Genomic DNA, 21782 nt, shown 5'->3' on the forward strand with positions numbered 1-21782 from the left:
TCCTCTCACAAGTTAGCTGTTTGTCTTTAACTGATTTAGTAAAAGATGTCATTAATCCTTTTATTCAGATCATAACATAGTATGATCCTTCAGAAAGATTAAGCTCCTCTTGATCCCAGGTAAAAGTCACAGTTTCAAAGTTTACTCTTGGGTCTGAAAAAACTAGTGACATGGAAAGAGAGTGAAAGGTTAAAAGAATTTGTCTTTCCAGGCTGATGGTATGAGAATTCTCCCTGCGATGATGCATCCGTTGACATCTCACTGTCTAGCGACCAAAGTTCCCTAATTCATGCCTGGAACCTCCCCTATAAACGCCATAGTCTCAGCTCCCATGAACTCTAATAGGTGCCCAAACCTTCTGAAATTGCAGGAGTGGGCAGCACAGAAACAGCCCTTAGGCGGCTTTAGAGACAAGTTCTTAACATGGAATCCATGGGTTTATTCATGGGGTTCTTAACATAGAATCCATGGGCTTATTCAGGGGGTGCTGGAACCTACCGTCCCTGTGTGTAAAGTTGTATCTAAGTGTATTTTGTGCCTTTTTCTCAGGAGGCTGCTCAACTATCACCTTCTTCTAGAGATCTTCTCTAACCCTCCTTTCCTGCCACTGCGGTCTCACCCACACAATCTCTCCTCATCACTCTGGTGTATTTCCTGCAGAGCCTTACCACAATCTGTCATTACCTTGTTTGTTTGCTTAAATCCCGTCTACCCCACTAGACGGTAAGCTTCCCAAAGAGCAGGACCTCGCTCTTTCTCCAGTGCCTTGAACCTGGTGGGTCTCGAGAGAGACTTCTAGAATGAATGACAGGTCCGTGTCTGTTAGATATTTAACGCAGTCTATATTCCTTCCCCATCACCCCCCGCATTCTTCTCCGGAAATCATTTTAAAATCACGCGTTTTCAATTTGGAAATAAGGCTTTTAGCATTTCAACCACACCCGCTCACCCTCGCCCACTTACCCAAGCCCAGTAGGCCGGAGAGTTTAGAGGCGACCAGGGCAGGTGCAGCCTTGAACAGGCACACATACAATTCACATTCCTAGCCCCGGTCCTGCGGGCGGAGGGCTGAGCCGGCACGGCGGACCCGCAGGAGCCACCTCTAGACCGCCCCGGGCCTCCGCTCCACTGGCGGTCGCGCCCCGCCGCCCTCTCTGGGGCGCGGCCGCATCAGGTCGCAGCCGCAGAGCAGAGCGGCAGGAACATCGCCCCTGGGCGGCGCGCAGCTAGCCGCTGGAGAGCCGGGTTTACTTCGCCCAGCTGCGACCAACCCCGTCCCGCAGCGCGCGCCGCCGCGGCCGCAACTGCTTCCGGGTGAGCGGGTCGCCAACCCCGTGGCCCCGCCCCTCCGCCTCCTCCGCCCGCCGCTCCGGCTGCGGCTCCTCCCGGGGGCCGGTTCCCGCTGTCTCAGCCGCAGCGTTCTGGGGACGCTGGCGTGACTGACTGACCGGCCGCCGGCGCCGGGAGCCGCCGCGTCCAGCCCGGCCCACTGGCCGCGGACCTGGGACCGAGTCCGCCCTCCGCGCCCCTCGTCCTTCGCCCCAGCGGGCTCCGGGCGGGCTAGCCGTGCTCCGGCCCTTCTCGGGCGGCTCCGCGGCACAGCGGGCGCGCAGAGACAGGTAAGGGCCGCTCCTCCCGCTGGCCCGGGAGAGCCGGGAGCAGGGGCCCCCTTCCCGGCCTCGGCAGCCCGCTGAGTCCGCGCCGCCGCTGAGCCCTGCTGCGGGCCGGGCTTCCCTGGGGCTGGCGGGCTCCCGGGTCGGGGCCGCCCCCTGCCTGCTGCGGTCCCCGGCATCATGCCTGGTGTCTGACGCTCACCCTCCATCCGCGCGAGGGGACGGTGTTGCTCCCGCTGTAGGAGAAATAAATTGGGCTGCTGTCCCTCTGCTTCGGGTGCTCGGGGCTCCTTCTCCTCCTGCCCAGACGCGACACTCCCTCGGTCCTGTCCCCGGACAGATACCCCAGGGAACGGTGTCAGGCCTGTGGAGGGCGTAGCATTTTTATGGATTTTTTTCCTTTCCTCCTTGACCCGAACTGAAGCGCGGGCATAACAGGCGCTTGCTAGGAGTGTCAGGGTTAATGCTTGACTAATATGGGGTGTTATTCACACCCAGATTACTAAGTTATATAGCTCCAGTCAGGCCTGCTTCTCTTGCCCGCGGCTATCCAGCAGGAAGCGGGAGGAACTAAGGAAACCCACCTCTTTTTCTCTTAGAAGGAGAAAAGTTCAAGTGTTGGTTCTGTATTTTCCACCGTGGGAGATACAAATATCAGGCTGCTGAGACATGGCTGGGGAAATACTGTATCCTAAACTTTAACTATTTATAGCTCATTTTCTTTGAGTTCCACTTAATGACTCAGCATTTCTGCCATAAACGGTAAAACTGGAGTAGGTTACTTGACTAAAAGATGTATGTAAGGATAGCAGAGTGGCCATTAATTTTTATTTATATTACAGTGAGAAGAGAAGGTGGATGTAGTAATGGAACCAGAGAGATGGGGAGCAGGGTATGGATGAATGAGTTCTTAATCAATCTTTAAAACAACATTTTTTCACGATAACATTTTATTTGGGGGATGAATATGGAAAGGTGCAGTTGGTGGAGAATGCAAAGTGTTGCAGATAAGAGTTAGCTGGCGGGAATTTGAGGTTTGCTGTGGTTTCAAAGTCTTGCAGAATTAACCCTGTTTAACCAACATCATGCTCTGATTAACAAATACAGAGATGATGACCTAGTATTATACTCATGTAGAATAAAAATTTTGGAAAGTGTGATTCATTAAGAAAGTTAGGTCACTCACTTTGTGAATCATTGATAGGGATCTTAGAATTGGAATAGAGGAAGGCCAGAAGTTTGTTACTGCATGTTTAATTAGATGCCTTTACTCATTTTATAGGATGTGCTATATTACCCTTTGTTAGATTTCCCACTAGATGTTTATTGTCATGTAGCATGGTAAGGAAATAAAAATTGAACTTTTGCAGAATGTTTGGATTAAAATAGTTTGTTAGTTCCTAAGTGGATTGTTGTGATTTTACCCATTTTTTTTTTTGCCAGATGTGGGAAGATAAATGAAGGGGTCTAGAAACAAAATAAATGTCAGTGAAAAGGAGAGCTACCATCATTAAGGTAGGAAAAAGTTCACTGAAAGAATTTGCAGTATACAAAGTAGAGTCTTTTGAATGGAAGGCCCCACCCATTTTGTGAATCTACCCTTAAAAATGTGGAATGAGACTAACTATATGAGTTCTTGTTTAAGTTCCCTTACAGAAGAAAGTGTGTATTGAAGTTGTAATTTAATATTGGAATGAATTCATTTAAAACTAGAAATAACTTTTTATTGCTGAAATGCAATTTGATCATTTTTGGCTTTTAAAATGTTGTTAAGCCAAATAACTGAATTACAGAGTTCTTGATACTCTTAGCCTTGTTTTCTTTTTGGAATTCAGATTATTTTATCTTGATTTTCATTTATAAAGAACTTTAGTTAGTTATCAGTTATAAAGTAATGGTAAGTTTACCCTGTTGGTATTGCTTACCAAATTCCTTTAAATTCTTTGACTAAATTTTGGCATCTTATTTCATTGGATATGCATTCTTATATTCAAGAGTGTTCCCTAATGTTGCTTTTGATTTTTGTCCAGCTAATAGTGACTTCAGAGTTTCAGTTCCCAGTGAACAGAGATTCCTTTTGGAAAATCCCTTGTGGAAACCACCATAACTGACAGTTTTGATAGGTAGATATGCAAGAGAAGCCTTCTTAGGTCAGGATTTAAGCATCTCCATAATGAAGGAAAAAAGTGATGTGGGGAATATATTTGGCAAAGTAGATTCTTTCTCTCTTGAAACAAAAACAAAAACAGATCTTTACTAGAAACAAAGGAGGGAGCAGTTTCTTGCAGAGCTCTTTGTGAATTGTTTACCCCGCTCTTAGTGTGAAAAGGAACAGAATTGATGATGTACAGGAAAAAAATAATTCTCCCTGCAGTGTGCTGGGAATGTTGATGAGGAAATTCTCCTCTCCTCACCATAGGAGCGTTTTCCATTGCACCTCCAAAATAGGGGCCATTTCATAGCCTTTTTCTTTTAGGTAGTTGCTTCTCTCTGGAGAATCTGAGAGGAGAGATGGTCTTTTAACCAGGAAAACATGCTGCCTTGTCTAGTTTGCAAATAAAGAATAGACTTTATGACCATCATTCAAAACTCAGCTTTTAAACTTAGAAGGAAGAAATTGAGCAAAATTTACCCTGTGACTAAAATAACTTTACCTTTTTCTCCATTCTTCCCTTTGAGATAGTAGATAGGACACCTTTGGAAATGATTTTTTTGTGTGTTGCACATTGTACTTTCACTTCTAAAACTTTTTGGCCTGCCATAGATTAAGCCAGACTTAAAAGCAATCAAATATTGGGCTAAAAACTGGGTTGATTTATCATGTTATACTTTTTCATTTATTCCATTATTTCTTTATTTTGGCGGGAAATGGAGAGAGAATTCTATTTCTTGGAGAAACTCTGGGATTTGCTACTATATATGCTTTTGTTTTGGTCTAGTGTTGGGGAGAGCAAGAGGTAAGGGTAGAAAATGGTTAGGAAGAGGAAAGAAATGGCATGTATAAAAGGAGAATGCTCACTTTGGGGGTTCAGTGGATGTTTGTGGAACGTTTTAAAATTGGTAAAACTTTTAAAAAGAAAACATTATATGGTGAAAAGGAAGTCTCCAGTCTAAACTAGCCTTTTCTCACTCCTGCACCCCCTAAACAAAGCAGTCACTGTTAATGATTTCCTATGTATCCCTCTCCAAATTTTCTATTACGTATGTGATCACATGTTTAGGAGACTATCATGTACCTTTCATTCTTACCATTGATATACTTTAAAGATCTTTTTATATTAGCACATATGTCCATCCAATTTTTTAAAGAGACTGAATGTCCTGCCTAGTGTAGATGAACCATAATTTATTAATTTTCCATAATTTATGTTACCATTCCCTATTAAGAGACATTTAGGTTGTTTTTAGCTTTTTAGATTTACTGCTATAATGGACAACTTGTATATATGTTTTCGTACTACTCCATAAATGTGTATGTGGAATGTGTTTCTAAAAGTGTGACTACAGGGTTGGCACTTAAGTTGTGAAAATTTATTTCAATCCTGTATTGGGCTTTATTTTATAATAGAAGCTAACTTCTTTCTCAACTTTGTAGGAGAAAGGTGCTCTTAATTACTTCAAATTCTTTATCCTCCTCCCCATTGAAAAAATACTGCAAATATGTTTTATAAGGCAACTTTAAACATTTTAGAGTGACAGGTGGTTATTTTTATTTGTACTGGTAAGGGTAAAAATACCGTACCTTGAAGGCTGGTGCTGTTATAGACAAACCACTTCATTTATATTTAGTAAGTTAAATAAATACCTTTTGTAATAGGTTGGTGGTTTTAGGATTTTATGGCCAGTATCAATTAAAAACATTGTAGATAGTTTAACTTGCCCTGGTGAAGTTTGCTACTAGATTATTAGTCGCAAGGGAACTAAATAGTCCACCTTCTCCCTTCTTCGTTTATCTTCCACGTCCTAGTCTAGTCATAATAAAATAAACTTCTGTGCTGTTTGAGATCCAAAAATCCTTTTGCAAACGAGAGTGCTGTTCATAGATTAGTTTTCCAAGGCAGGAGGTAGGTACAGAGTCAGTCTTTATTCTGCAAAGTGTTTGTGATCAGAATAATGGAGGCTTAAATTTTTAATTTTGATGTTATACAGCTCACTCATGACCAGGAGAAGATTCAGGGAATCTTTGTCCTTTTAAAATGAGAGAGACTGGAGGGAAAAAAAAAGTGCTGAGGGGCTAACGTAGGATGATGAAGTTGAAACTTGTGAGTGGCAGTTTCCCTGGCTGGTGCCCAGGGTCTATTTTGAGGCCTTGTCAAAGCTCGCCTGACAGAACCTACCACATAACCGTAATCTGTCCTGGCCCCACTGCAAGTCAGGCAGGCTTGCGGTTTAGGAAAAGTGTCAGCCACAGAAGAGGGAGCTTATAAGGGACATTTGCCTTCAGAAGATTAAGGCTAAGTTTTCGGGTAAAAATCTGCTTAGCACGCATATCCTAGGATCCAGTTTTTGTTTTCCTTTTTTAAGGAAAAATCATGATTAAGGAAAACTAATGAGGAAAGTATTTTAGGAAAATGTGCATGAGGAGGAGCATAGGATTGTACCAGTATTGACGTTATGTTCTGGTTCTGAGAGTTTTTGCCGAGGCTCAGTCGAATGTTTTACAACAGGGGAAAAATGTTAGTTACCTGCATAGGGAGGCCACGCCCCTAGGTGAAATAGTACAACTCAGAGACCTTCACGCGTGTCAGGAGGATCGAAAGGACACTGAGACTGATGACTGTTTTACAGGATTATTTTGAGTTCATGCAGAGAAATTAGCTTCTTCCCAAATTCTCATTCTCTTCTTCCCGTAGAACTGTAAGGTATCATGTACAATATCATGACATTATCTCTTTAAACTTTTGGTTATTACCAGATGCTATCTCCCAGCATAGCTGCCTCCCTGTACTAAGTGCTTTCTCGTGAAAACCTTGGTGTTTTCTGTACTTAGTGAATGAAGTGCTTGAGTTTAAAGTTCTTTAACTGATCTCACTTCTTAGGCTAGAAAGCTGTTAAAGAACTTATTGCTCCACCCTTATGACCAAGGTTCATGTCATCATCGTTAACTGCAGCCTTGTATTACAGTTGAGGTTGTTTGAAGAGTTTGGCATACAGATTTAATGCAGAGATGCAAAGCTTGCAGGTGGTTTCCTGTCGTTTGCTTTAGATTAGGCTGGCACTCCAGGAAATTTAATTTTTTCTTTTCTTTTCTTTTTTTTTTTAAAGATTGGCACCTGGGCTAACAACTGTTGCCAATCTTTTTTTTTTTTTCCTGCTTTATCTCCCCAAACCCCCCTGTACACAGTTGTATATCTTAGTTGCACGTCCTTCGAGTTGTGGGATGTGGGACGCCGCCTCAGTGTGGCCTGACGAGCGGTGCCATGTCCGCGTCCAGGATCGGAACCCTGGGCTGCCGCAGCGGAGTGCGCAAACTTAACCACTCGGCCACGGAGCCGGCCCCTAATTTTTTCTTGCCCTCAGAAATTTAGATCATTAGCATTTGATGAAGATGTTGTATTTAGTATTCAAGGTGAGGAGAAAAAATAAAATAAGTATTTTTCTTTCTTCTCTATTCCTATTATTTGGTTTATTTCTATTATTCTATTTCTTCATATTTTATGATATAATAATATTATATATCTGTTTCTATTATATTCTACTCATTCCTGTTATTATAGTTCATCTTTTTCGATTGTTTTCAGTTTGAACCCTGTGTATCTTAGTTTTTATTCATTGTAAATACTAATACTAAAATTTTAACTAGTTTTGATATAACATCCTTTACTGTTTTAGGAAGCGAGTTTAATTTTCAAGTTAGTTGTTCTGATCGCTTTGTTTTGTCTCTACATCTCCCACTCTCCTAAGTAGAAGCATTTTAACAGTTAGGAGCAATATTTTGGCTCTCTGTTTTCTAAGTTAAATAGGGTATTCTATATGCAGAGGATTAGGATGTTAAAATGTTTATCTCCCTGTTAAATGGTTTAAATCATTTGTAACAACAAACAACATGATTAGTAAGCATACATGTTGTTGCTATTAGCAAAAAAGTATTCCATTTAAGTGGCCCAAGGATTATAGGACTAAAAATGGAAAAAAAATTCAGTTGTAGATGAGATGTTTTTTCCCCTGTCATGGATATCACTATGTCTAAGTAGAAAATGAAGGAAATGAGAAGGTCACTGTCCTCTTGGCTTACCACGCTCACCCTTTGCTATCTGTCCAAAGTTTTCTTTTTTGTTGTGGAAATATACATAACATAAAATTTATGATTTTAACCATTTTTTTTTTTAAAGATTTTATTTTTTTCCTTTTTCTCCCCAAAGCCCCCCGGTACAAAGTTGTATATTCTTCGTTGTGGGTCCTTCTAGTTGTGGCATGTGGGACGCTGCCTCAGCGTGGTTTGATGAGCAGTGCCATGTCCCCGCCCAGGATTCGAACCAACGAAACTCTGGGCCTCCTGCAGCGGAGCGCGTGAACTTAACCACTCGGCCACGGGGCCAGCCCCCGATTTTAACCATTTTTAAGTGTACAATTCAGTGGCATTAAGTACATTCACATTGTCTTGCAACCATCACCACCATCCATCTCCAGAACTTTTTCATCCTCCCAAACTGAAACTCTGTGCCCATTAAACAGTAACTCTTTATTCCCCACAACCCCTGGTCACTACTATTCTACTTTCTGTCTGTATGAATTTGACTACTCTAGGTATCTCATATAAGTGGAATCATATAGTATTTCTCTTTTGTGTCTGACTTATTTCACTTAACATAATGTCCTCAGTTCATCCATGTTATAGCTTGTATGAGAATTTCACTCTTTTTTTAAGGCTGAATAGTATTCCATTGTATGTATATAACACATTTTGTTTATACTTTGATCCTTGATGGACGTTTGGGTTGCTTCCACCTTTTGGCTATTGTGAATAATGGTGCTATGAACACAAATGTATAAATATCTGTTTGAGTTTCTTTCCTGTCTTTTGAGTATATACCCATAGGTGAAATTGCTGGATCATACAGTAATTCTGTTTAATTTTTTGAAAAATTGCCATACCATTTTCCACAGCAGCTGCACCATTTTACAGTCCTACCAGCAGTGTACAAGGGTCTAATCTCTCTACGTCCTTGACACACTTGTTTTCTTTCTTTTTTTATTTTTTCTTAAATAGTGATTCTAATGAGTGTGAGTTGGTATCTCATTTTGGTTTTGATTTGCATTTCCCTAATGATTAATGATGTTGAGTGTCTTTTCATGTGCTTTTTAGCCATTTTTATAACTTCTTTGGAGAAATACCTATTCAAGTCCTTTGCCCATCTTTGAGTTGAGTTTGTTTTTCTGTTGTTGAACTTCAGGGATTTTCTATATTCTGGATGTTAATCCCTTATCAGATGTATAATTCACAACTATTTGCTTCCATTCCATGGGTTGCTTTTTACTCTGTTTATAGTGTCCTTTCATGCGCAAAAGTTTTTAATTTTGATGAAGTCCAATTTATCTAACTTTTTCTTTTGTTGCCTGGGCTTTTGGTGTTATATCCAAGAAGTCATGGCCAAATTCAGTGTCAGGAAGCTTTTTGTGTGTGTTTTCTTTTTAAAGTTGTATAATTTTAGCTCTTACGTTTATTTCTTTGATCCACTATGAGTTAATTTTTGTATATGGCATAAGGTAAGGGTCCAACTTTATTATTTTGCATGTGGATATCGAGTTTTCCCAGCATCATTTGTTGAAAAGACTGTCCATTCTCTATTGACTGGTCTCGGCACCCTTGTTGAAAACCATATATGTTTGACCACATATGGCAGGGTTAATTTCTGGACTCTCTATTATATTCTGTTGGTCTATATGTCTGTCTTTATGCCAGTAGCACACTGTTTTGGTTACTGTAGCTTTCTAGTAAGTTTTGAAATCAGGAAGTGAGTGTGATACTTCCAACTTTGTTCTTTTTTTAATTGTTTTGGCTATTTGGGGTCCCTTGAGATTCCATGTGAGTTTTAATTTTAGGATAGGTTTTTCTGTTCTGCAAAAAAAGTCATTGGGATTTGATAGAGAGTGCATTGACTCTGTAGATTTCTTTGGGTACTACTGACATTTTAACAATATTAAGTTTTTGAAGCTGGCCCCGTGTCCGAGTGGTTAAGTTTGTGTGCTCTGCTTCGGTGGCCCAGGGTTTGCCAGTTTGGATCCTGGGCGCAGACCCATGCACCACGCATCTAAGCCATGCCATGGCGGCATCCCACATAGAACTAGAATGACTTACAACTATGTACTGGGCTTTGGGGACAAAAGACCAAAAAAAGGAGGAAAATTGGCAACAGATGTTAGCTCAGGGCCAGTCCTCCTCACCAAAAAACAATATTAACTTTTCTATCTGTGAACATGGGCGGCTTTCCATTTATTTATGTCTCCTTTAATTTCTTTGAGCAATGTTTTGTAGTTTTCAGTGTACAGCTGTTTTGCCTTCTTGGTTAAGTTTATTCCTGCGTATCTTATTCTTTTTGATGCTATTGTAAATGGAATTATTTTCTCAATTTCCTTTTTGGATTGTTCATCGTCAGTGTCTAGAAATGTAACTGACTTTTTGCATTGATTTCATATCCCTACAACTTTAATGAATTCATTCATCTGTAGTTTTAAAAGCTGTTGTATTTGTTTCTGTGTTGTGTAACAAATTACACAAATTTAGCAGCTTAAAATTAAAACAGACATTTATTATCCTACAGCTTCTTTGGGGGTTAGGAGTCTGAGCATGACTGAGCTGATTCTTCTGCTTAGGGTGTCATGAGGCTGCAATTAAGGTGTTGGCTGGGCTTAATTCTCATCTGGAGGCTTAACTGGGGAAAAATCTGTTTCTAAGCTCACTTTGGTTTTTGGCAGAATTAATTTCCTTGTGGTTTTAGCACTGAGCCTTCTTGCTTTCTAGAGGTTACTTGGCTGTCTTCAAGCTCCTAAAGGCTGCTCTCAGCTCTTAGCAGCAACCTGAAGTTCTTGGCCCTGTGGTGTTTCCCAGTATGTCTACTTCATCAAACCGTGGAGTAGAGTCTACAGCAAGTAGGCTAGATAGGCAGTCTTATATAATGTAACATACTCATGGGAATGACGTCTCATAACTTTTGTTCTATTCTGTTGATTAGAAGCAAGTCGTAAGTCCTGTCCATTCTTGGGGAGGTGTTTACACAAAGGAGTGAACAGCTGGAGGGAGTTCGTGGTCGGGGGCCACCTTAGAGTCTGTCTGCCATAGCTGGATACAAAATAGCACATATTTTATAAACCCATTTTTGTTTAAAAATACGTATGTACAACTGGAATGAGTATCTTCAGATGGTGGAAATTACTGATGGTGTTTATCGTTATTTTGTGTTTCTTCATTGTTTCCTTCCACTTTCCCTCCCTGCAACTTTGCAGTTTTGCAATTTTAAATCAGTACTTGGTGTTTTCATTACAACTAAATAAATATTGTTTACTACTTAGCCAAGAACTATATCGTGGTTGTTTCCTTTCTTGTTTAACTTTCAGTTTTTCCAGTGGGTTGAGTTGCTTTTTTTTTCTTTGCTTAGTTTTCTGTTCACCTTATTTTTCCCAAATGCTCCAACAGATTTTTCAAGTGTGTATCCTCCTAATTTATTTTGAGCAAAATAATTAGTTTATTTGTGAAATGTAGATAAATATAGAATAAAAGTATAGTTTCAAGAAGAATAGTAAAATGAGCACCTATGGTCGCACTACATAGGTCAAGAAATTAAATATTACAGTTATCCTGGAAGTTCCCTGTGTATGTATATCCTTTAATGGCGCCCCTTCCCCTCCAGGTAATCACAATCCCATTTTACATGTTAATCACTTTCTTGAGACCATTCTGTGTCTAACCTTGCAGTCCCCTCTCACCCCTTAAATATGTATTCCTAATCAATATGTGGTTTACTTTTGAAAAATGGAATAGCTCTACCACCTTTTTGTGTCTGTTAGTCAGGATAGGCTGACCTGCTTTAACAAACCACCTCCAAGTTTTAGTGGTTTAACACAATTAAAGTTTATTTCTCAGGGCCGGCCCCGTGGCCGAGTGGTTAAGTTCGCGCGCTGTGCTTCGGCGGCCCAGGGTTTCGCCAGTTCGAATCCTGGGCACGGAAATGGCACCACTCATCAAGCCATGCTGAGGCGGCATCCCACATGCCACAACTAGAAGGACCCACAACTAAAAATACACAACTATGTACCCAAGGGGCTTTGGGAGAAAAAAGGAGAAAAAAAAAAATTTATTTCTCACTCACATCTCTGTCTGCTGTGAGTTGGAAAGCACTGGGAAAGGAGTAGTTTGTTGCAGAGAGTCATCCGGGGTCTCAGGCTCCTTTTGTCTAGTGACTCTGCTGTTCTCTGGGGCCTCAGAGACTTTCACTGAGTTCTCTGCATCTGGCTGGCAGATACGAGGGCAAAGAGAAGGAGTGTGATAGATTACATGGAAGGTTTGATGGGCCAGGCCAGACCTGGGCGTGGCATATATCACTTTTGCCCATATTCCATTGTCTAGAACTCAGTCACGTGGCTGCACTTGACTGCAAGGAAGGTTGTGAAATGCAGCATAGCTGTGGACAGAAAAGGGAAGTGACTGATGAACAGTGAGCTGGTCTCTGCTATAGAATGTATCCTTAAGGACTATCTTGTTTGGTTTTGAAAAACTGAATAGCAAGTAGAAACTTAGCTGTGAAAGGAAAGGTCCATATTGCCACTATTAAACGAAGGCTCCCAGGAGAAGATAAGCTGAACGTAGTCTTCCTTGAGCCCTTTCGGGTAAGTCCTTGGGAAAATTTGTTAGTAGGTCCTGGGAAACCATAAGACTCGCCATAGTCAGGGCATCTGGCAGAGCTAAAATCTTTACAAGGTACTAAATATCTAGAAGAAATATGGTTTGGGGAGTACACTGCTCTTTCTCAGCTCATCATCCTCTAGCTCTCAGGAATAGGTAAAAGCAAAATACTTCTGTGGTGTGAAATAAGTCCTCAGCCAATCTAGCCAACAGGAGAAGGGACAGCAGGAACTTCAACATGGGGTCAAGACAAACTACATTCAGATCAAAACCTGGACCAGGCTTACCTCATATTACAAAGAAGTCTCAAAGGCTGTGGGGGTTTTGGTGATGACAGCCCTCTATTGTGTCTCTTTGCTTCAATCTGTAGCTTTCTTTCTGGGATATTTATCATCCTGCCGGGGATTGATCCCCTTTGCCCCCTTCTGTGTTGGATTTATTTTCTCTATGCTAAGTTTCCTCTCTCTTGATTTTCTCTTTTATTTGATGAAATATATCTTCTAGTGGCTTATTGACAAAGGGTGTAAAGAGGTAAAGTTTTGAGACCTTGCGTGTCTGAAACTGTCTTTAATAATCAAGTATGAGAATAGAATGGTTTGACTGGGCATAGGCTGCTTAGAGGTTGTCTGTAATTTTCCTTGAGGAATTTGATGGCATCATTCTATTGTCTTCTTTTTTCTGAAATTACTTTGGGAAGACTGAAGCCATTCTAATTGTTAATCTTTTATACGTGACCTGATTTTTCCACCCCTGGAAGCTTGTAAAATCATCCTTGTCCTCAGTGTTTGAAATTCACTATGATAATTCACTATCAGATTCCTTGGTGTGGATTCAAAATTTATGTTGTGCATTCTGTAGGTCCTTTCAATCTGGCAACTCATTTCCTTAACCTCTGGAAAGTTACTAATGATTTCTTTCTCTGTTTGTGTGTGGGGGGCGGGTAGGGAGTGGTGGATGAGCAGGTATGGGAATGGGGAGGGTTAATTTTTCTTTATTTTTATAAAAAGGAGCCACCAAATGTTGGTATTAGGTCTTTTATGAGCATAAGTAATGTATGCAATGTGGAACTCTTTGCACGTGTCATTAGATTAGAGTGGCACTTGGATTAGATACTCTGACAGCTGTGCTGTCGGCTCTCTTCTCTAGTCATTCCCTCATGAATGTTGTACTCATATTGCATTATATCTTGTTGACTTCTTCCTTTTATGGGCCTGGTTGGTATCTTGCCTACCATTTCAGGGCAATACTTTGCCCTTTCTATTTAAGACAAGTTTAAGCTACACAAACCTGACCAACATGGCTTAAGAGAGGGAAAATGTTGGCATCTTCCTTTCTGCTATAAAAAGTACCTCATGTCACTACTATTTTTTCCCCTATTGAGTGAGCTACATGGATGGAAGGAATCATAGAGAAGGTCTTCAGGGAAACCTGAAAATTTAGGAGAATTTTGCTGCAGTAATTAGAACCTGCAGACTTGAAAATTGATGGTTTTTCCAGGACTTTATAGAGGACATTAATGGTTGCTTCTTTGTTCTAAGTTTGACCTGTTGATTTGAGTCAGAGTTTTAATTTTATAACATTTTTAAGGTTAATCCAGTGGTGCACCTTCTGTTTAAAATTAGCAATGTGTTTTTCATTTACTTATAATTCCATTATGTCTATAAGAGTCATGGTTAATCTGAAATCTGTTAGAAAATTATGGTTTTACCAGAGATGACCGACGTAAATTTTTATAGTCCTACCTTGCAATTGCTCTGACAGACTAAATGAATCTTTCTCCCTTATCAGCTTATTAATATAGTTTCAAAGTTGATTATTCTTATAAGTTTATATTTTCATGCTGTGAAATAGCCTGATAATTATAGCTTTTAGTTTAAATCATTTTTTGATAAGGTGACTATCAACAGTGTATAAAGCTTAAGAAAAAGGAATTTTTTTAACATATTGCCCTTGTTCATTGTTCATATGTACAAAGTGTTACATATTTGCAATCATACTTTACATGCCATTTTGTCAGCTTTTTGTACCCCATAGGCATGATATCAAACTTGTCTCTGTCTTTGTTTGCTTCCAATGAGTTTTTTTTTTTTTTAAAGATTTTATTTTTCCTTTTTCTCCCCAAAGGCCCCCGGTACATAGTTGTATATTCTTCAGTTGTGGGTCCTTCCAGCTGTGGCATGTGGGACGCTGCCTCAGCGTGGCTTGATGAGCAGTGCCATGTCCGCGCCCAGGACTTGAACCGATGAAACACTGGGCCGCCTGCAGCGGAGTGCACGAACTTAACCACTTGGCCACGGGGCCAGCCCCCCAATGAGTTTTTTAATGCCACAATTTATTATATCATGTTGACTGACCTTGACTTAAGGCTATTGTTGTCAGTTTGGGTCATTTTCAGTTTTGTGTTTTGTTTTTACTATAGATTAAAAAAAATTAAAATAATCATATTTATTCTTGTAATTTTTTCTTTTGTTGTGTTATGTTCTACATTTTATTTTTGTTACTATTAGAACACAGTTAACATGAATATTGTCAGTAGAGTTCATCTCTCATCAGGAGAACCTAAGGTCTAAGGCTAATTTAAATTCTTTTTCCTTTGGGACTTAGTTCTGGTCGCTTCTATTTTATTATTAATAACAGAGGTTAGTTACATGCATCTATCTTGTTACTTTTTATTTTCATTTCTTTTGGGGGAGGCAGTATTTCAGCAATAATTCCATATACCTCAGAAAGCAAACACACTTGTACAGTTCAGTAAGAGGATTTCCAGTTCTTTTTAGTGTTGCTACGTATCTAGTTAATTGGAAATAGTGAAAAATGCCTTCCTACTAAGAATGTAGTTCTGGTATTGGATTATATTTGTGTTTGAAAATGTACAATGCTCCACCCACCTGCCCACGCATCCATGGCTCAACTAAGATTAACTTTAGCCAGGGGATTTACTTCTGAGTTTTACTTTACTATCTTCTCTTTTGCTATTGTGATTTCAGATCTTTTGTGTTTTTTTCATGTCACTGATACCATACGTTTCTGAAGCATTTTACAGTTTATAGAGACTTTTATATCCATTTGATCTTTAACATGACCTCAGTGATGTAGGTAGGAATACATTTAATAAAAGAATAGCAAGACTTCTTCATTGAAAATCACAGGGACCGGCCCTGTGGCCGAGTGGTTAAGTTTGCGCGTTCCACTACGGTAGCCCAGGGTTTTGTTGGTTTGGATCCTGGGTGCAGACGTGGCATCACTCGTCAGGCCACATTGAGGCGGTGTCTTACGTCCCACAACTAGAAGGACCCACAACTAAAATATACAACTATGCACTGGAGGGATTTGGGGAGAAAAAGCAGAAAGGAAAAAAAAGAGAATCACAAAACATTGTGGAATGAAATTAAAGAAGATCTAAATAAATGGAAAGACATCCCATGTTCATGAATTGGAATCATAATATTCTTAAGATGGCACTATTCCCCAAATTGATCTGTAGATTTAGTGTTATCTGTATCAAAATCCCAGCTCCCTCTTTTTTTTTTTTTTTTTGCAGAAATTGACGCGCTGGTCCTAAAATTTGTATGGAAATGTAAGGGACTCACAGTAGCCAATACAATCTTAAAGAAGAACAAAGTTGAAGGACTCATTCTTCCCAATTTTAAAACTTAACATGTAACTACAGTAATCAAGACAGTGTGATACTGGCGTAAGGATATATGTATAGATCAATGGAATATAATTGAAGGTTCAGAAATAAACCAATAGTTTTTTTTTTGGTGAGAAAGATTTGCCCTGAACTAATATCCATTTCCAGTCTTCCCCTTTTTCTGCTTAAGGAAGATTAGCCCCAAGCTAACATCTCTGCCAGTCTTCCTCTGTTTTTTGTGTATGGGATGCCTCCACAGCATGGCTGATGAACGGAGTAGGTCCGCACCTGGGATCTGAACCCGTGAACCTGGGCCATTGAAGTGGAGCATGCAGAACTTTAACCACTTGGCCACAGGGCCGGCCCCTCAACCATTACTTTTATGGTCAGTTTTTCAACAAGGGTGCCAAGGCAATTTAATGGGGTAAAAAATAGTCTTTTTAACAAATGTTGGTTGGGACAGGTAGATATCCATATGCAAAAGAATGAAGTTGGATCCCTGTCTCACACCATATATAAAAACTAACTCAAAATGGATCATAGACCTAAAAGTAAGAGCTAAAACTCTAAAACTCTTAGAAGAAATCATAGGAGTAAATCTTTGTCACCTTGGGATAAGCAGTACTTTCTTATATATGATACCAAGTGAAGCAACGAAAGAAAAAATAGATAAGTTGTGCTTCAGAGAACACCATTAAGAAAGGATTTGTAGAAATAGCGTAAGTATCTTCTCTGTGATGTCTTTACTGTTCTTATTTTCCCATTATAGTCTTTTGCTTATTTACAAGGCAATGGTTATTATGTATGTAGTGCCTTACAAATTCTCCGTATGTATTTATTGAAAAGGGAAAAATTAAAGGTATATGATATATTTTATTTTATAAAAAATTCTTAATTTTAGAACCTCCTTCATATTAATTATGTTAAAAATCATATCTTTATTGCATGCATTCCTATTTCTCCCTTATTTTTGGTTTTATCTTTGCTCTTTGCTACCTGAGCTTCTATCGTTAATCCTAATACTTCTGTTCTTTTCCTTTTTTCTGCTTTGTTTCACATTTTTAAGTCTGACCTATCCTCAGCAATTGTAATTTTCTCTCTCCCTTCCTTTCATTCTCTGAATGTATGTCCATACATTTCTGAGATATTTTAAAAGGTATAGGGAAAGGAGGCCATTTGACTGGTACTAGAAAATGATTTACTTCTTAGGGCATACTGAGAATGCAGTTGTTTGTAAGAAGGTCTCTTCCTGATTTGGGCTCCACACAGTTGATAAAATAGTATTATAAATCATGTTGAACATACAGCCCATTGGAGTTCATTTATCAGATAACATCGTTAGCAAGGAAGGAAGTGCACCACTGGCATGTCATCTTATGAAAAGAGGAAATAGAAAGATTATCAGTTGTGTTGGGTGTATAAAAATAGTATATATTAAAAATATGAGACTTTAAAAAATGTTTTTGGTAATTCTTAGGACTACTGAATGTGAAAGTAGATGTGATTATACAAGTTCTCATTGTATAATCAGTTCTCATTGTATAAATACCTTTATAGGCATTATATTTGATAAAATATGAATTTAAGTTAACCATTATAGGTTTTTTTTTTTTTTAAAGATTGCCACCTGAGCTAACAACTGTTGCCAATCTTCTTTTTTTTTTTTCTGCTTTTTCTCCCCAAATCCCCCCAGTACGTAGTTGTATATTTTAGTTGTGGGTCTTTCTAGTTGTGGCATATGGGATGGCCACCTCAACGTGGCTTGATGAGCAGTGCCATGTCCATGCCCAGGATCCGAACCAGCAAAACCCTGGGCCACCATAGCGTAGCAGGCGAGCTTAACCACTGGGCCACCGGGCCGGCCCCCATTATAGGTTTTAATACTCTCCTGAGATTTAGTTTGTGTTCAACATCTACCTTTCCTTGTTCTGCCAGGTCCTCCAGTTTTGCCTCATATATATGTTTTCATTTTTTACTTTGTCTCAACTTCTAGATTATTTTTTATTCTTTCTGTAGGTTCTGTTAATAATTTATTCATTTTCTGTAATGGTCTCATTCAGATATTTGCAGGATTGATGTCTTTAACTGTAATTCATACCTTCCTTACATTCTTCCTTCCTTCTTTTTTCCCCTCCTCACCCTTGACCTTCCCCCTCCTCTGTTTTTTTCTCTTCTAGTCCAGGAATTTGGGCCATTCTCTCCATTGCCCATAATTTTTGTAACGTATACATCACTGTTGGTTTGTTCCATACTGTGATTACCTCTGCCTTCCTTTTCTGTTTCAAATCAATACTTTTAATTGCAGTTCCCAGTTTCCATTACTTTTGTTCATTTAATCATCTACCTTTCTCAACTACTTTTTTCCAATGCCTTATTATAAAATTTTCAAATATATAGAAAAGTTGAAAGAGTTCTGTGAACACGTGTGCCTACCACTTGTATTTCACTATTAATATTCTGCCATACTTTATCACCTATGTGTCCTTTCATCTATTCTTTTTTTTTTTCTGCATGCGTTTCAAAATAAGTAGCAGATATCAGTACACTTCAACCCTAAATATTTCAGCATGTGCATCATCGACTAGAGTTCGGTATTCATTTAGAGATCTTTTTCTTTTGAGGTGAAATTTACATAGAAAGATATACACAGATCTTAAGTGTACCATTTAATGACCTCTATCTTCTGTTTCCTTCTAAGTCAATTGTGTTCTACTAAGGGGATGAACACTTATTATTAGTCCACACTCTCAAAACTTGTGTATTCATTTGGATTTTCAAAAGTAGACTTTTAATATCACAAAGTACCTTACAGATTTCTTCTTTTTTATTTTTATTTTTGTTATGTAAATGTGCTACACAGTATAATGATTATAGTTACAGGCATTTTAATTTTTTCCACATTGTTTCATGCTTCAGCAAAAATTCTTAGCATAGCTAATAATATCACATAATGCATGCTGAAGGACATAACTTGGGAATATTTTTGTTTAGTTAAAAGTATGAAATTGTAAAGAAAGGTAAGGATTGCCCTTTTGTCAACTTCATAAGCTAAATATACCAAAGAGATAATTGAAGACAGTTTAAACATTGATGAAGTGCTTTATAGTTTATTAAGTGCTTGCATTTGTCTCCACTCATTTGAGCCTCACCTTAACCATGTTAGATAGTTGGGACAGTTGTTCTTTCTGTTGCTTAGATGAAGAAACCAAGGCTTAGGCAACGTGAAGGGCAACACGGCAGTTGGTAGTGCAAACAGTTGCACTCAGATCCTCTCACTTTAAATTTTGCCCATGTCAACAACTGCAATCACACTAAGTCTTTAGTTCCAGATATTGATATTAGCCTATGAATAACTACCAACTGTTTTATCATGCAGACTAGTGTTAACTGTAATGACGACTCTGATGCAAAGACTTATGCCAATGTTTTGAGTTCTCCATTAGATATAAGGGAACTGCAATGATCAGGATTCAGACAGAGATAAGTCTGCTGTATTTAGAATGTGACACACTGCTATTACGCACACATTCTGTTCTCACAAAAGCGAACAGTATCATGATTGAAGTGCCACTTCATGTGCAAAATGCCTATTTTTCAGAAATGTATTATATGAGAAGCTCATTGGAGAAGGAAAGCCTTATTAATGTATCTGTCTATTTTGGAAGGTTTGTTTTCACAACATCCTGAAGGTACTTCCTTTCTTTCCCTTAGGTAGACAAATACTAAATGTTTTTGTCTCCTGCTTCTGTGAAATGTCTTTCAGTGTGTCTTTGGAAAGCTGTCTGAAGGACAAATATTTCATGATACCACAGTGCATCAGCTAAATTGTCACATCAGTCTGAAAAGAAACTTTATATGACATGTTACTTTTTCTCAGTAGGTGACTGATATTTGTATTCCATTACTATTAAGTAACTGAATGGTCTTTAAAATGATGCTGAGGATGAGGATAATAGGAGACTTCTTTTTTTTCCTTTTTTAAAGATTTTATTTTTCCTTTTTCTTCCCAAAGCCCCCTGGTACATAGTTGTATATATTTAGTTGTGGGTGCTGCTAGTTGTGGCATGTGGGAGGCTGCCTCAGCATGGCCCAATGAGCCGTGCCGTGTCTGTGCCCAGGATCCAAACCAGTGAAACCCTGGGCTGCTGAAGCAGAGTGCGCAAACTTAACCACTCGGCCACTGGGCCGGCCCAATAGGAGACTTCTGAAAAAACTCTTCTGTGCTTTTCAGAAATTGTCCTGATTTGTGGCTGATATATATTCTTTTTTTTCCGTTTCCATTTAAATGAATCCCTTATCATATCCAGATATATTTTCTGTGGCAGAGTAATAAACTTTCATCAGTCTTCATTCTGATTGACAGTCATAACAAGCTATGTGGGAATAAAAAATGGTGTCAGATAAGATGGGAATGGCCTGCATTTTCATTGGTAAAAGCTTTTTTGAAAGAGTGAATTGATGAAGTGGTTCTGTTTTGTTTTGTCCGAATCAAGTAAATTCCAATACATTAGTAATTTGTAGTTTTAATATAGTTCATTCTATTCGGACAAACTTACCTGAGAATTCCTTTGTGATTCACAATGTAATGAAATTTTGCCAGTTTATTTTGTTAAAACTAGGAAAAAGTTTTTTAAGTTAATGAGTATTTCGATAAATGAGCTGCACTTCTCAGGAATGTGTATAGGAGTGAGGGAGGTCATACAAATTGGGATTCATTCTCATGAGAATCTTTAATTTCAATTTCCACACGTTAGAAAGTGTACATGGTCTTTATCATCCTTGTTGTTTGGTCCCGGTAGATGAGTTTTTCTTCTCTCTGTTGTAAAAATATGTCTATTTCATAGTAATAGATATATTCTTAATCATTGGCCTATGTCAGTTTTGTTCATCACTTTGTCTTCGGCACCTCCCGTAATACCTGGCAATAGCAGTCACTCAGGTATTTGTTGCATGGACAGTCTTGGTTCTTGTTAATTGCAGAATAATAAACTTTTGTTTGTTCTTTTGTGTGGTAATGATTTAATTGGAATATTTTCTTAAATTACACCGAAAAGCCAAGTTACCTTTGTAGCTTTAAAGATCTATATTAAAATTTCTTGAACATATTCTCTCAAATCTTTAAGCTGATGACTTTTCTGAAATGTTTTTCACTCAGAATGGAAATAAATTTTAGAAAGAGCTGTAGTAATTTTAAACTGTTAAGTAGAATTACTGCTGACTGCAGTTTTCTGAGGCTAATATTATAAGACATCTCAGAGGTTGCTGTGGGTAGCATGGTAAAAAGAGTTAGGATTGTTAGTAATTAGCATACATTTAAATATTCTAAAATTTATTGGAATAATCTGATAGTAGGAAAAAACATTTGGTGACTCATTTCTTTAATTTATAATTAAATACATAAATATAATTTTGTTGAAAGTTAATATATAAATGAGCATAAAAATTGCACAAATAGAAACACCCTAAATTATTCTGTTTCTGTTTATTTCAGGGCTGAAAACAGTGAAATCACTTTTAATAGTTAAAAGACTGTTGAGAAGACAAGATGGGGACTCCTGGTTCTGGAAGGAAAAGGACACCCATGAAAGACCGATTTTCTGCAGAAGATGAAGCTTTGAGTAACATTGCCAGAGAGGTGTGTCTGGCAAACCCCCTCTTAACGCTGATTTGTGCAGATGAGAATGTTGTAAAAATG

The 21782-nt window shown here is 38.8% G+C and overlaps 1 protein-coding gene across 50 annotated transcripts in view; it reads left to right on the forward strand.

Annotated features, from left to right (window-relative positions):
- The first annotated feature begins 1334 nt into the window (after positions 1–1334).
- LRRFIP2 (LRR binding FLII interacting protein 2) overlaps positions 1335–21782 on the forward strand; it is a 112038-nt gene continuing 91590 nt past the window's right edge. For 33 of the 50 annotated variants that reach the window (XM_070577288.1, XM_008528022.2, XM_008528020.2 and 30 more), the window contains exons 1-3: positions 1480–1619; positions 3057–3128; positions 21579–21722. In XM_070577288.1, the coding sequence (XP_070433389.1) occupies positions 21633–21722 (90 nt within the window). In that variant the 5' untranslated portion in view covers positions 1480–1619; positions 3057–3128; positions 21579–21632. Of the gene's footprint in view, positions 1620–2013; positions 2376–2455; positions 2506–3056; positions 3129–21578; positions 21723–21782 lie in introns of those variants that run through there. The other 17 variants (XM_008528016.2, XM_070577291.1, XM_070577300.1 and 14 more) reach the window with 5 other exon arrangements.

Source organism: Equus przewalskii, chromosome 15 (genome assembly GCF_037783145.1).
Source record: "Equus przewalskii isolate Varuska chromosome 15, EquPr2, whole genome shotgun sequence".
In the NCBI taxonomy this organism is placed as follows: Eukaryota; Metazoa; Chordata; class Mammalia; order Perissodactyla; family Equidae; genus Equus; species Equus przewalskii.